Source organism: Convolutriloba macropyga, chromosome 13, assembly GCF_964194025.1.
Source record: "Convolutriloba macropyga chromosome 13, txConMacr16.3, whole genome shotgun sequence".
Taxonomy (NCBI): Eukaryota; Metazoa; Xenacoelomorpha; order Acoela; family Convolutidae; genus Convolutriloba; species Convolutriloba macropyga.
Window position 1 is genome coordinate 41240934 of NC_134480.1, and position 12432 is coordinate 41253365.

At 35.9% G+C, this 12432-nt stretch overlaps 3 protein-coding genes across 8 annotated transcripts in view; 1 reads left to right on the forward strand and 2 right to left on the reverse strand.

Moving 5' to 3' along the window:
- Positions 1–12432, forward strand: part of LOC142352235 (nucleoporin p54-like) — a 608913-nt gene that overhangs the window by 322676 nt on the left and 273805 nt on the right. The window lies entirely within an intron of this gene.
- Positions 1–12432, reverse strand: part of LOC142352231 (nephrocystin-1-like) — a 181398-nt gene that overhangs the window by 168309 nt on the left and 657 nt on the right. The window lies entirely within an intron of this gene.
- The window catches only part of LOC142352233 (sec1 family domain-containing protein 1-like), a 354741-nt gene continuing 345329 nt past the window's right edge, over positions 3021–12432 (reverse strand). For both annotated transcript variants that reach the window (XM_075404694.1, XM_075404693.1), the window contains exons 12-15: positions 5540–5986; positions 4840–5082; positions 4277–4345; positions 3021–3256 (exon numbers count right to left, since the gene is read on the reverse strand). In XM_075404694.1, the coding sequence (XP_075260809.1) occupies positions 3233–3256; positions 4277–4345; positions 4840–5082; positions 5540–5986 (783 nt within the window). In that variant the 3' untranslated portion in view covers positions 3021–3232. The remainder of the gene's footprint in view (positions 3257–4276; positions 4346–4839; positions 5083–5539; positions 5987–12432) is intronic.

The window sequence follows — 12432 nt, forward strand, 5'->3', positions numbered from 1 at the left end:
GTTGAGTTTAATAAAAAAAATTGAACAGCTACTGGATGCAGGCAGTTGCTTCACATTCTCTTGCTGATTATTTTCCAAATAATTTTTCGATGTTTAATAGCCGCCCGCACGTTCTCAGCGGGCTAGTATTTTGCGAGCTTTTTTTACAATACAAAGTATTTCGATTGGTTTTGGGGCGCTGTCTTTTTGTAAGATCTGCTGAGACTTTTAAAAATTTTTTATTGTCAATAAAAACCTAAATTGGATTAGTGAATTTTGTCACGATGGAGCAGCAAATAGAGAAAACAAAAAGTAGCTTAGGGGCTGAAATTTTATCAAGCATTTTGTAAACTATTGCAACAAATGCGTGTTTGAACAGATGTTTGTTTTCCAAGCGGAACTTTTTTCAGGTTTGACAAATTGATTTCTATTTTCACTTTGAAAAACTTACAAGACCCGTAAATTTAAATGTGAAAACAGCAGAAATAATTACAAGTTTGTGTTTAAGTTGGCATTACCAAATCCTATAGTTTCAAAACACACTCGAAAAGAAATTGTAGCTTGCAAAATCGCTATGAACTGTGACCAACTTTGCTTCATGACCAATTTAAAAAACAAAAAACGGAGGGAAAAAATTGCACAATCTTGGACTCAAAAAATCAAAAATTGACCTATCGTATTCTTGAACTTGGACCCCTTAAGCGCACTAAAAATTTGAAAGACTACAGCAATTCTGGGCCCCTAATGAAATTATTGCAGCCTAGTTTTCACCTGTTTAATCCTCTAAAAGCCCAGAGACAGAAAAAAGTGTCACCTAATCTTACAAAACAAGACAATCGAAATTCTTTGCGTTGTTAAAACCAAGAGAAGACACACAATTACTCAGCTCAGTCTTTCGCAGCTATTAATAATACAGCATGGTACAGCTTGAAAGTCTTTTTAAACTCCTTGCATATCCGCTCCAATGGCAACAAATAGTATGATAGCAAATAATTAAAATCAAAAACTCAAGACTCTAATACTCAAGAATTAGGATATATACGTTTGGCACTACTTAGATGCACATTATTGAGCTTTAACTAGTAAAAGTTCATAATATTCAAAGTTCATTAAGAGAGTTCAGAGTCTTTTTTATTGAGGAAAATCACGCAACTGACCTAAAAGCAGAACAAATGAAGTCACTCACACAAATTTTAACTAGGAATCAATGAAATTGAAAAGGTTATTGGTCGCAAGATTAATCGATGGAGACAACGAATTAACAGCACAATCTCCCCAATAATAGCCGCTATCGCTTCGCGGCTATATAAAAAAACTAAAATGGGATACATTCTGTAAATTTTTCAACAGAGGCAAAGCATAGATGCAAGCAACAAAACTATAGGTTATGGCAACAAGTGAAATTCATTTCTGAAAAAAATTTTAAATACTAGAATGTGCTGATTACGGACACGATGCAATATAAAGTAACAAAAAGATATCTTAATATTTGTTAAAGTTTAAAATCAACTGGAGAAAATTTCAGTAGAACAAATTTAATCATTTAGCATTGGAGGTTTGATAAAAAGTACATACCCATCGTCCAGCTGAAACAAGTGAAACCAGAACAAGATTTAAAAAAAAAGATTTAAGAAGATTAAAAAAGAAAATATTTAACGTCACAAAATGTTTAAATGATTAATGACAGAGAATTAAAATCCCTGACTGTATAAAGAAAGCCATATTCTAGTGAACAAAAAATATATTAAAAAATAGAAAGCGTGGACAAAACGTACCGAAATTTATATGTTTACAATTTAATAAAAACAAGAAGTCTGCCATAAAGAGAAACATTCGAATGCATCAATTGCCAAACGGTACTTGCCATACAAGCCGATTACAGAAAAGTCCACTCAAGGATCCAAAAATTAGGAATTCGTTGAAAAAAAAAGCAAAAATTAACAAAAATTGAGAAATTTGAGCCAATTTTGCACTTGTAACGCATTTTTTTGGCTCTCAAAAACACTCAATTCCAGAGGGTTACATATTGATTCACCGTCAATCCAAAATTATATCTACAAAAAACTGAAGACAAATCAGAAAGTAGTAGAACAAATGGTACTTCCGGCATAAAATAAAAAAAACGCAAGAAAGCCAATACTCCTCTTCCATTAGTAAAAAGACCTCAAGAAAACCTACATTCCTCTTCGAGTCGGAAGACGAACCTGCTTACAATAATTGCATGATGTTGCCTTCGAGATTAATTAAAAATCGCTCTTTTTAACGAGGAAAAAAATAAGTTAATGAACATAATTTTGAACTGTCTGACATCTTCGCTTTTTATGAACATACTTTTGAACTGTCCTACTTTTCGGTTTCTATTTTGGAAGTAAATATGTAAAAGGACTTCTTTTTGACATCTCGTCTCTTAAATTCACTTTGAAAAAGTAATGGAGCTAGCGTGTTTCCGCTATATTGCTATCGCGCTTTCCAGATTGCTCAACTAAAAACGATTTCTTCTAATTTTCAAAATTACCCAATAATTAAAATTTGCAACAAAGCACATGTGAATATACATAAAACATGCTACAGTCAGTAGAAATATAGCTTGAGAGCAGCTATATCTCCGCATTTTGAACAGTAAAGTTATCGCAGAACTCATTCTGTGCAAAATTTATCGTTATCATTCATATATATTATAAAAATCAAATTGTTCTGAGCAGATCGGATATATTATTAAAGTGCAAAAGACAGCATTTCAAAATTAAAAACAAAAAGGTCACTCTTTTTTTCCAATTAACGCTAGAGTGAAAACTTGATCGTGCGTCAGTTTTCCAAATTGTAAAGATAATTGATATTGATGATTATATCAAACAAACGAATTTCAAATATTAAAAATTGACCAAAATTTCTCATCATTTCAACCCCCAACCCCCCCCCCCCCCCATTACGGTATATTTACGGTAACTGAGGGCTCTACTATATATCTATACTATATATATGAACACTAAATCGGAGGGGGGGGGGCTAAAATGGAAAATGCATTTTATTTTTTTTTAAAAAAACAAATGCTTTTGGATCCGCTCCGAACAAATGTATCCACGATCAATTACATTAGCAGAATCTATGCTCGCGTTTTTCAATTAACTGTTTTGTGAGTTGACTTACTTCTGCGATATCATATACTGTTCAAACATATTTCCATATGATGACACGGCCATCAACTATAAACATTTATAATTAATTTTCAATAACGAGTCTTTCGGTCGTCACTTCAATCAGAGCCCAACATCCGAAGCTGAAACGAGAACTAAGCGTTAAAAAACAAAGTTCACATTGCGAATTCATTAAAATAGCATTTGACTAGAAACAGCTTCCATACTAGAAAATAATATAATTTTGCTCAGTAATAGAGAACGCGGATTATTTCAGCATTCGACTCCTCTTTAGGAAAACGGTAAATCTTGAATCGATTTTAAGCGAGATAAATACAGGCATCACCTTATCTGAACCATGGGACTTATCAGAAAATCTTGCAACATAACATTATGCATATTAATATGCAACATAACATTGCGTATAGGTTAGAACGGGCGGAAATTCTCTGTTAGGTCCCAAGAGGCGATTGTTGAAAAGATCCGAGAACGCTTTATTTAACATGCAAATTTTGTTTTGAGCTATTTTGGTTACTTCTCCTGAAACATATGAATTACTGTCTTCACAAGTAAAACTAGAATACACTTACACCTTAATTTTCCGCAGATAGCGAGGATAAATTAACTCATCTATTTTTCTTATTTCTCGATACCCACGCAAAAATCTTTCGAATAATTCCAGCTGTTTTCATACCAAGTACTATGTCAAAATATTGCTATGATTCCCGTGTCTTAATATATTTCATATCAAGACCATCAAGTTTCGTTTCAATGTTTCGATATCCGCAAGAGACAACGAGATATTTCTTACTGAAACAATTTTTGATTATCTAACTCCTGTTCAATTTGTTGCTGCTGAATAAATCAGAAATGATTAGCAAAAGATGCATGGTCATTATTTGCTCGCCAGCCACAATATTTCACCTTGCGTTTCTTTGTACCGAAAGTTTATTGCGAAACCGTCAAAAACGGTTACCGCTTGACTTCTGAAAATCTTAAATGACTTATCTTACTTCAATAAAAGCTTCATTTTGTCAATTCGTTTGCTTTAGAGATAAACTATAAACTACAAAAAATCTGAAAATTGTACATGATTTTTATTTTGGCAGAATATTTGTTTATTTTAAGGATTTTCAGTATGAGCGAAGTAGCAATAAACAAACCTGTTTCAGGAAATCTGAACCATTGGCCAATTCTGTGCACCCGTAAACCACTTTTTTGCCACTCTTGCTCTGAAACAACGAGTATTCCAAATACAAAATTCACCAAGGAAATTCTGTAATTTCAAACTCTTACGCAATTTGCTTTGATGATGAACAAAAAGATTGTCGTGGACAAACAACAATTCCAAAACCCAAGCAGGATATTAAAGGTTAACTGTTCGGTGGGTTTTAGAAAATTTGGATTCTGAACAAACATTTATGATCTTATTCGATTGCAACAAAATTTTAATTGCAAACCAGACGAGATCTGAAGGGCTGCAATAACCTAAATACTCTGTCTTCCTTATAAACTCAAAATTTCCACGACATTGTAGCAAACTACTAAAACACTTAATTCTAGTGACGGATATCGGTTACTATGTCAAAGGGAGGGTAAAGTCAATGTATTTGCATATTTAATGACACAATAAGAAATTATTCAAGTTATTAGTTTGTTTTGAAGATTGAAGATATTGAAGATTTGGGAAGCCTGTTGAAACAGTTCTAAAATAATCAATACTTACATTGTTATTGTACAAGTCGACAAGATTCTGATATTCTATATAACTGCCACCACCCACAACAAACACAATTGCTTCATTGAATGCACTCTTTGTTCTGGGCACACCGTTGTTGCCTCCTGCTTCGCCTGCACTGGAAGAGTTGCCCACTTTCGGGTCGAAGTAAGCATACTCGTCCACTTCGGATCCCAGCCCTCCACTTCTGTTCTCCATCAAGTTCTGCACTATACGACTCACCGGCAGCTTCTAAAATCAACAGTTAATTGTAATGAGAAACCTGTAGCTCTTCCTACAGCTTTCTGACGTAATGGTAAGCCGGAATGCAGCGTTTTCCGCAAAACGTTTGCGATAGATGCACAAAAACCCTTAGAATTTAATATACTTACAGTATTATAAATTGAACTCATGTCAAAATGAACGAGTATTTTTGGCCAATTCAGCCCTATAGTCATAGCCTCCAGATATCGCTTCCCTATCTTCTACATAGATCTTGAATTGACCAAATTTTGACCAAGTAGTTTAGCTTTTAGCTTAACTTTCTAAGTATCCGCACGCCTCTGCCGTAATAAACAACATTTTCTACAGATTGCTGCTGTTTCGAGGGATGGATCGATTGATTTATTTGTCAGTAAATTATTTTCCTTAGTTTCACATCTCTTTATAGAATCTTAGATTTATTTGTACAAATGAGGAAATCTCTGACCCTTTGTGTGATAACAAAATTCTTCACGCCCTCCATGACAAACTGTGATCCTTGTGAGAGAAGATTAGAGAACATTTTAGCAGTTCCCACTGTTCCCTCGCCAGTGTACACTAAAGACTGTCTACTTTTTGCAGAACTGGAACCACCCATCGATGTTATTGACATCCACTTTCTAATATAATGCACTGGTCGGATGTCACACCCTGATGCTTCCAATTCCGCACAATAGGAGTCCACTTCGGAAGTGGAAAGGCGTCCGCTGCTTCCACCCCCGCCACCTTGCGGTCCACCATGATTCTGTTGCTCGTCACCAGCTTGTTGCTGCTGCCTTGAGAGGAGGTAGATGATAAAAAGACGCACTTTGTCATCTGGACCGAGGTCTGGATCTTGTAGGAAGGAACTGAGTGGTTTGTCCAGACTAGAGGCACCTTTGCTGAGTATCTTTTCCTGGAACATCAACAAGCGATTGCTAGCCCAATAGAAACTAAGAAAATTCAGGTACCCGTGCTCTCACAGTAAATTCCATTTTATTACATGATCAGTTTTCATTGCGAATTGTAACGTCGTTCTTATTGTAATTACTAGAATTGCAGAACACTCATTAATCGATCTTATTTAAGAAATGCCAGCAAGTTAAAACGCGTCATACAGAAGACAGACTAGCAAATTGTTGTATATTTCTTCCTGATCCCTTTCCTAGCTAGTCAATGCGTATTGAAGCTCAAGCTTCAATATTCCAACATTTCTTAATTTGACTTTTGCATGATTTGATTTCTAATTTTAGCTCATATGTCTCCATGCTAATTTACCGCTGAAACCAATGTTTGTGAATTCACTATTGCCAAATCGATCTTATAAGCAAGTTGGTCAACAATGCATATTGTCTATCCTCGGTATCGGGATCAAAAAAAAATACTTCGTGCATTAAGACCAAACTAAATAGCAGTTGAAAACATAACCAGCTAAAACAACGCGGCTGTGGTAGGCGGAATTGCTCTCAAACGACAAAGAGGGGGGGGGGGGGTGCGGGAAATTGTAGACTACTTCAGCCGAAGCAGGGAGCATTGATCAATGTCCATGTTGATAGTAGTTATTAGCTTTTTAAATGTCATTGGAGCTTATTATATACCACAATTAATATATTAAATGCAGAAATCCAACCAAATTTTTTGTACCTTTCTTTTGAATTTTTGTAAACTTTTAAGCAATCTTGAGTTATACGAAATTACCGCCAATACCAATTACGTTCAGCATTTTGAAATTCTTGAATGCAGCGATTTAGATCATGCCAAAAGCATGAGCCGGATTCTGCTAGTCATTCCAAAATTCAAATCGGACAAATAAAAGAAAAAATAACAGACTCAGGTAAGACGAATTCAGCCCATTTCAGCCGGAGAGAGGTACTAGACACTAAGCAGACTCAAATAACTCCAGAGTATAATATTAGCCACAAGATTGAAAATGAAAAAAGGAAACCAATTTTCCCGCACTTTTAATAGAAAATTGCTACTTAATTCTAAATGAAAACAACATAAATCAAGCAAAAATCAAGAAGTCGAGCGTAAAAACTTCCTTTGAGTTTAAAAAGACAAATGGTAAGACGAAAAATTGATCCAGCAAAATAATCGAATTCAAAACGACCCAATGAACCAGAAGTATTGCTATCAACTTTGTTAGAGAGCAATTAACTGCATAAATAACCACGAAAAGCAATAAAATCTTTGAAATGCCATCTTATGAACAACATGTCTTATGAACATGGCCAGGGAAAACAATAACGATATGATATGATATGGCCAGGGAAAACTATTACAAAATTATTTCACAATATGATATGATCTTATTAATAAATAATAAGTATGATCTTCTGTATTTGAGAGCAATTACAAATGATTTCCAAAAAACTGACTGTTAAGTCAGTTATGATGAAAAACATTTCTATTATAACTCATTGTTAATGAGGATCAGAGATGCCACATAACAGCAGCTGCAGTGCGGCATCAACAAAAAGAGAGAGAGAGACAGAGAGAGATAAAACGTGACCGATGAAGAGAAAAGAAACCCTAACCGACACAGAGAGAAAGAGAGATAGGAACATTTTCCATGATGGGATTCGACTCTGCAACTTCTAGATTTCTAGCCGTGTTAGTAAATAAATCAAAGAAAAAAAATGAAAAATGCAAAACTTAAAACAAAGAGTCTAACTTCGCGGTAAAGTAAGCTAAAAACTATTTTTTGTCTCAAAAGTTCTGTCAAGTAACCACCTCCAAGACTTAAAAAATTTTGTTGGCCAGTAATGGTCGTTAAACTCAGAAAAGGACAAAAATATATAGAAAAATTTTGGAAACAATTGCAAATTTTAACAAAATCTTGCAAAAATTAAGATATTAACATCTTAAGAACCATTTCATTGCCTCAAGAGACTATCCAGTATCCCTGTTTCAAGCCTGAAATAGTTTTACTGGCTCAAAGATCCATATACTTGGAACATAAAATTTTCCAAAAAATTGAAAAATTTAAATTTTATCAAAAAATTTTAAAATTCAAGTCATAAAAAATGCTCACATTTCCATAAACTCTAGAAACTATGCAGCAGCTTATCAAACCTTGGAGGAGGTCCCAGTGCCCCTGGTGCCGGAAAAAATTCAAAAAACACGAAAAAATCGCGAATATTTTTAGAAGTTCTTAAACTCGTGATATTAAAATCTTGAAAGGCATTCCATTACATCTATGAACCATGCAGTAACATATTATCAAACACAAGAGGAAGTTCCGTGGCTCTCGAGGCTACAGAAACGTAAAAAAATAAAAACCATAAAACTAAAAAAATTGCAAGCTTAATGAAAAAATTGCTAAAACTTGTGATATTATAAAGTTAAAATTAATCCAATACCAAAAGTTTTCCAGTAACTTATCATAAAACTCTAACGGAGGTTTTCTGACCCTTGAGGCTCAGAAACCTGAAAAATGACTATAAAAGTAAAAAAAATTGAAAAAAAATGGCAAAAATTGTCGAAAAATACTAAAATTTGTGATGTTAAAACTTGTAAGACATTCCATCACATCCAGAAAAATACAGTAACCTATTTTCAAACCCTAGAGGAGGTTACTTGAGACTGAAAAAAACCTAAAAAACGACAAAAATATTCAAAAATTTTTAAGACAATTTTTATGAAAAAATTGCTAAAATTTAGGAGAATTATAAGTTGAAAAACTACTACTTGGCCAAAAAAAACTTGTCAGTAACTTTTTATCAAACCCCTTAGGAGGTTTTCGGGCCCCTGGGTCTAGAAAGACCTGAATAAGGAAAAAATATCAAAAAATTTGAAAAAATTGCATGTTTTGTCAGAAAAAATGCTAAAAATCGTGATCTAGAACGTTGAAACAATTCCATTACCACTAGAAACAATGCAGTAACCTATTATTAAAACCTGGAGGAGGTTCCTTGAAACCTATTATTATTATTATTATCATTATTATTATTATTATTATTATTATTATTATTATTATTATTATTATTATTATTATTATTATTATTATTATTATTATTATTATTATTATTAGTTTCAACACCTTTTACAAACTCAAAAGTGCACAGCGAATTAAAACAGATAGGTTTTAAGAGCTTTACGGAAGCAAAGTTCAGTGGGGATTGACTTCAAAGAGGCTGGTAGTTTATTCCATTCCGTTGGTCCTATGTATCTGAAACTACGTCTACCATAAGCACTGCGGGTCTTCGGAACTTCCAAGTTGTACACATAGTTCATTCCCGTAACGCGAGTATTTCGTTTCAATAGCTCCTGTAGATATAATGGACTGTCCGATGGCTTGTGGATAGCTCTGTGAACAAAAAGCAACAGCTTGAAAAGACATCTTTGCTTGATTGGAAGCCAGTGCAATTGTCGAATATATGCTGACGTTGGTGTTCCGGCGTGTAAACAGAAAATACAGCGGGCCGCAACATTCATTACACGCTGGAGTTTTGAAATGAGCTTAGTCGGAAGAGATACATAAAGGATATTGCAATAATCAAGGCGTGAGATCACCTGCATTCTAATCAGCTCAATTAAAATGGTCCTTTCAAGGTGGTGTTTGACAGAGAAAATCTTGCGAAGGTTAAAAAAGCAGGAAGACACAACACGATTGATCTGCTTCTCCATCAAGAGATTCTGATCGAATTGAACACCCCGGAGTTTAACAGACGAAGATAATCCAGTTTCACAAGGTATAGAAAGCGGTGGTACAGTCACGGTTCCTTTGTCAGGTTTTTTAAGCCATAAAAACTCACTCTTGTCTTTATTTAACTTCAGACGGAAACTTGAAAAGAAAGTAGTAATTTGGTTCATGGTATCGTCAAAATTTTGTTGACTAGTGAACAGAAAATATAGAACTGTGTCATCGGCATACATGTGGAAACCGATGTTCCTTTGTAACAATAGATCTTCAAGTGGCAGCAGATAGCAACAAAACAAAACGGGTCCTAGGATGGAACCTTGGGGAACACCATACAAAACATCGGATTCGTCAGAAAAGACACCATCAAGGTAAACACACTGAGTACGTCTTATCAGGTAACTCTCTAGCATCTTCAAGGCGTCAGATCGGACACCGAGACGCATCTCCAAAACACGAAGTAACAAATGATGGTCAATCGAATCAAAAGCTGCAGAAAGATCTAGACCCACGTAAAGAAGAGAAAATCCCGAGTCCAAGTAGCTCAATAAATCATTAGAGATTCTGGTCAGGGCTGTCTCAGTAGAGTGTCTTCGGCGATAAGCGCTCTGAAACTTGCCATACAAAGAATTAACCTCCAAGTATGTTTTCAACTGCTCGAATAAAACTAATTCTAACACTTTGGACAGAAATAGGAGATTAGTAACTGGTCGATAATTGTTCAAGTTCTCCGGATCCAGCGAAGGCTTTTTTATCAAAGGGACAACGAAGCCTTTTTTCAGGTTCTCGGGGAAACGCGCTGATCTAACCGTCATATTAATAAGAGATAACAAAGAGTCGCAAAAATGCAAAGAAGCTGTCTTGAATAGCGATGGTGGCATCGGCTCTTTTGGACAACTAGAATTCGATACTTGGTTGACATAATGAAGTAGAGTTTCGCTGCTTATTGTCATAAAAGAATCAAGTTGAGAAGTAGGCGACAGAAAATAAGTGGGAAAGTCTGACGTAGGAATTGATTCAACCAACTTCTTAACCTTGGCTAGAAAGAAACTATTGAAACAATTCGCCAATTCCTTCGCTGATCCATGAGTTTTCGGTAAACAACGGTGATTCTCTCCAAGCAAAGAAGCGAGCGCTTTAAACTTGAGCTTCTTGCACGTGCTGGAAATTGTTGAGCTAATGTACTCGCCTTTTTTGACTAATAACAGGCGATAGTACTCATCAGTTGCAAGCGTAAATGACAAAAGTGAGTCACTACTTTTAGTCTTCCTAAATGCGCGCTCACATTTCCTCTTCTGTCTCTTCTGAAATTTCAACTCGTCGTCAAAATAGGGACAATTGTGTGACGTGAACCACTTGGTGCGTTTCGGGATTACTTGATCTAAAGCTTTTTCGATAGCAAATAGAAACGCACTCCAAGCAGAATCTACAGCCTGGAACGTGTCTTCAAAATGCAGAAATTGAATAAATGAATCAATGCAAAACAATTTCCAACGCCGAAACGCAATAAGTTGCCTCCTCTTCTCCGCAACCCAGGGCACAGAGACACAGAACGATATGACATAATGGCCTGATGTTAGCAAGTTATCAGCAACAAGATTGCTTACTGTAAGTGATGATGTCGCTGCTACATGATCGAGGATATTTCCTGCAGTGTGTGTGGGAACGTTCACAAACTGTTCAAGACAGTGTTCCTCTAGCCATGACAACCAGAGTCTTTCTGATGGAGCGCCAGTGCCGAGATGAATGTTGATATCTCCCAAGACAATAACTTTCTCGTACAACACAATAATGTCTTCCATGAACACAGAAATGGTGTCCAAAAACACAGTGATGTTAGACCCAGGCACTCTGTAAACACCAACAGCAGCAATACTTGTGTTGTTAAGGGCTAGTTCAAAAAGAACAAGTTCACATGCATCGTTGAATACATCTTTCCTCAGAGTACATACAATGTCTTCATGATAAAATAAGCAAATGCCGCCACCTGGTCTAGCCAGACGGGGACAACTACAGTACAGGTACTTTGGAGGACAGCATTGTTGTAATAGAAAGCAATCAGAACTGTTATCAATAATCCAAGTTTCAGTGACTAACATTGCCTGACAGTCCTTCGCAAGAATGGAAGAATGTAATTGACTTGTTTTGTTACGGATTGATCGCGAATTAACTAGAGAGAGAGAGTGAGAAAGCTTTTAACAGAGACATGGGCAGCTTTCACGATGGTCGTAGATAGTCAATGTATTCTTAAGGATCGCAGCCAGGATCTAGCTTCTTCATTTAGACGGTACCGATCAACTATCACATTTTCTGGCCAGAAATCAGGAGAGTCGACGGCTGAGTATTGGAAATCAAAAACGCAGTGATACGATCTAGTTTTGGCTTCGTGACCACTTAGCTCTCGAATATGCAGTAGTGGAGTATTATTTTCATTGCAGAATGCTCTAATCCGTTCAGCATCAACTTCTTTGTTGAGTCGACCAATGTATACATGTCGCCGCGGAGGAGGCTTCGGGGGTGCAAAAGCAGTTCCGCCAGACCTGTTAGTGTCAAAAACAGGTTTCTTCTTTCTCGGAATAACAACTTGAAACTCGGATAGTTCAGGCTGAGTGCCTGGGTCCACATGAGCAGCATTGCTAGCTTGTAAATCTTCAGAATCAGTACGCGATTGCTTGACTCGACTCGACGATTCAGATGAGGTACTTTCCGATCGTTTGTCA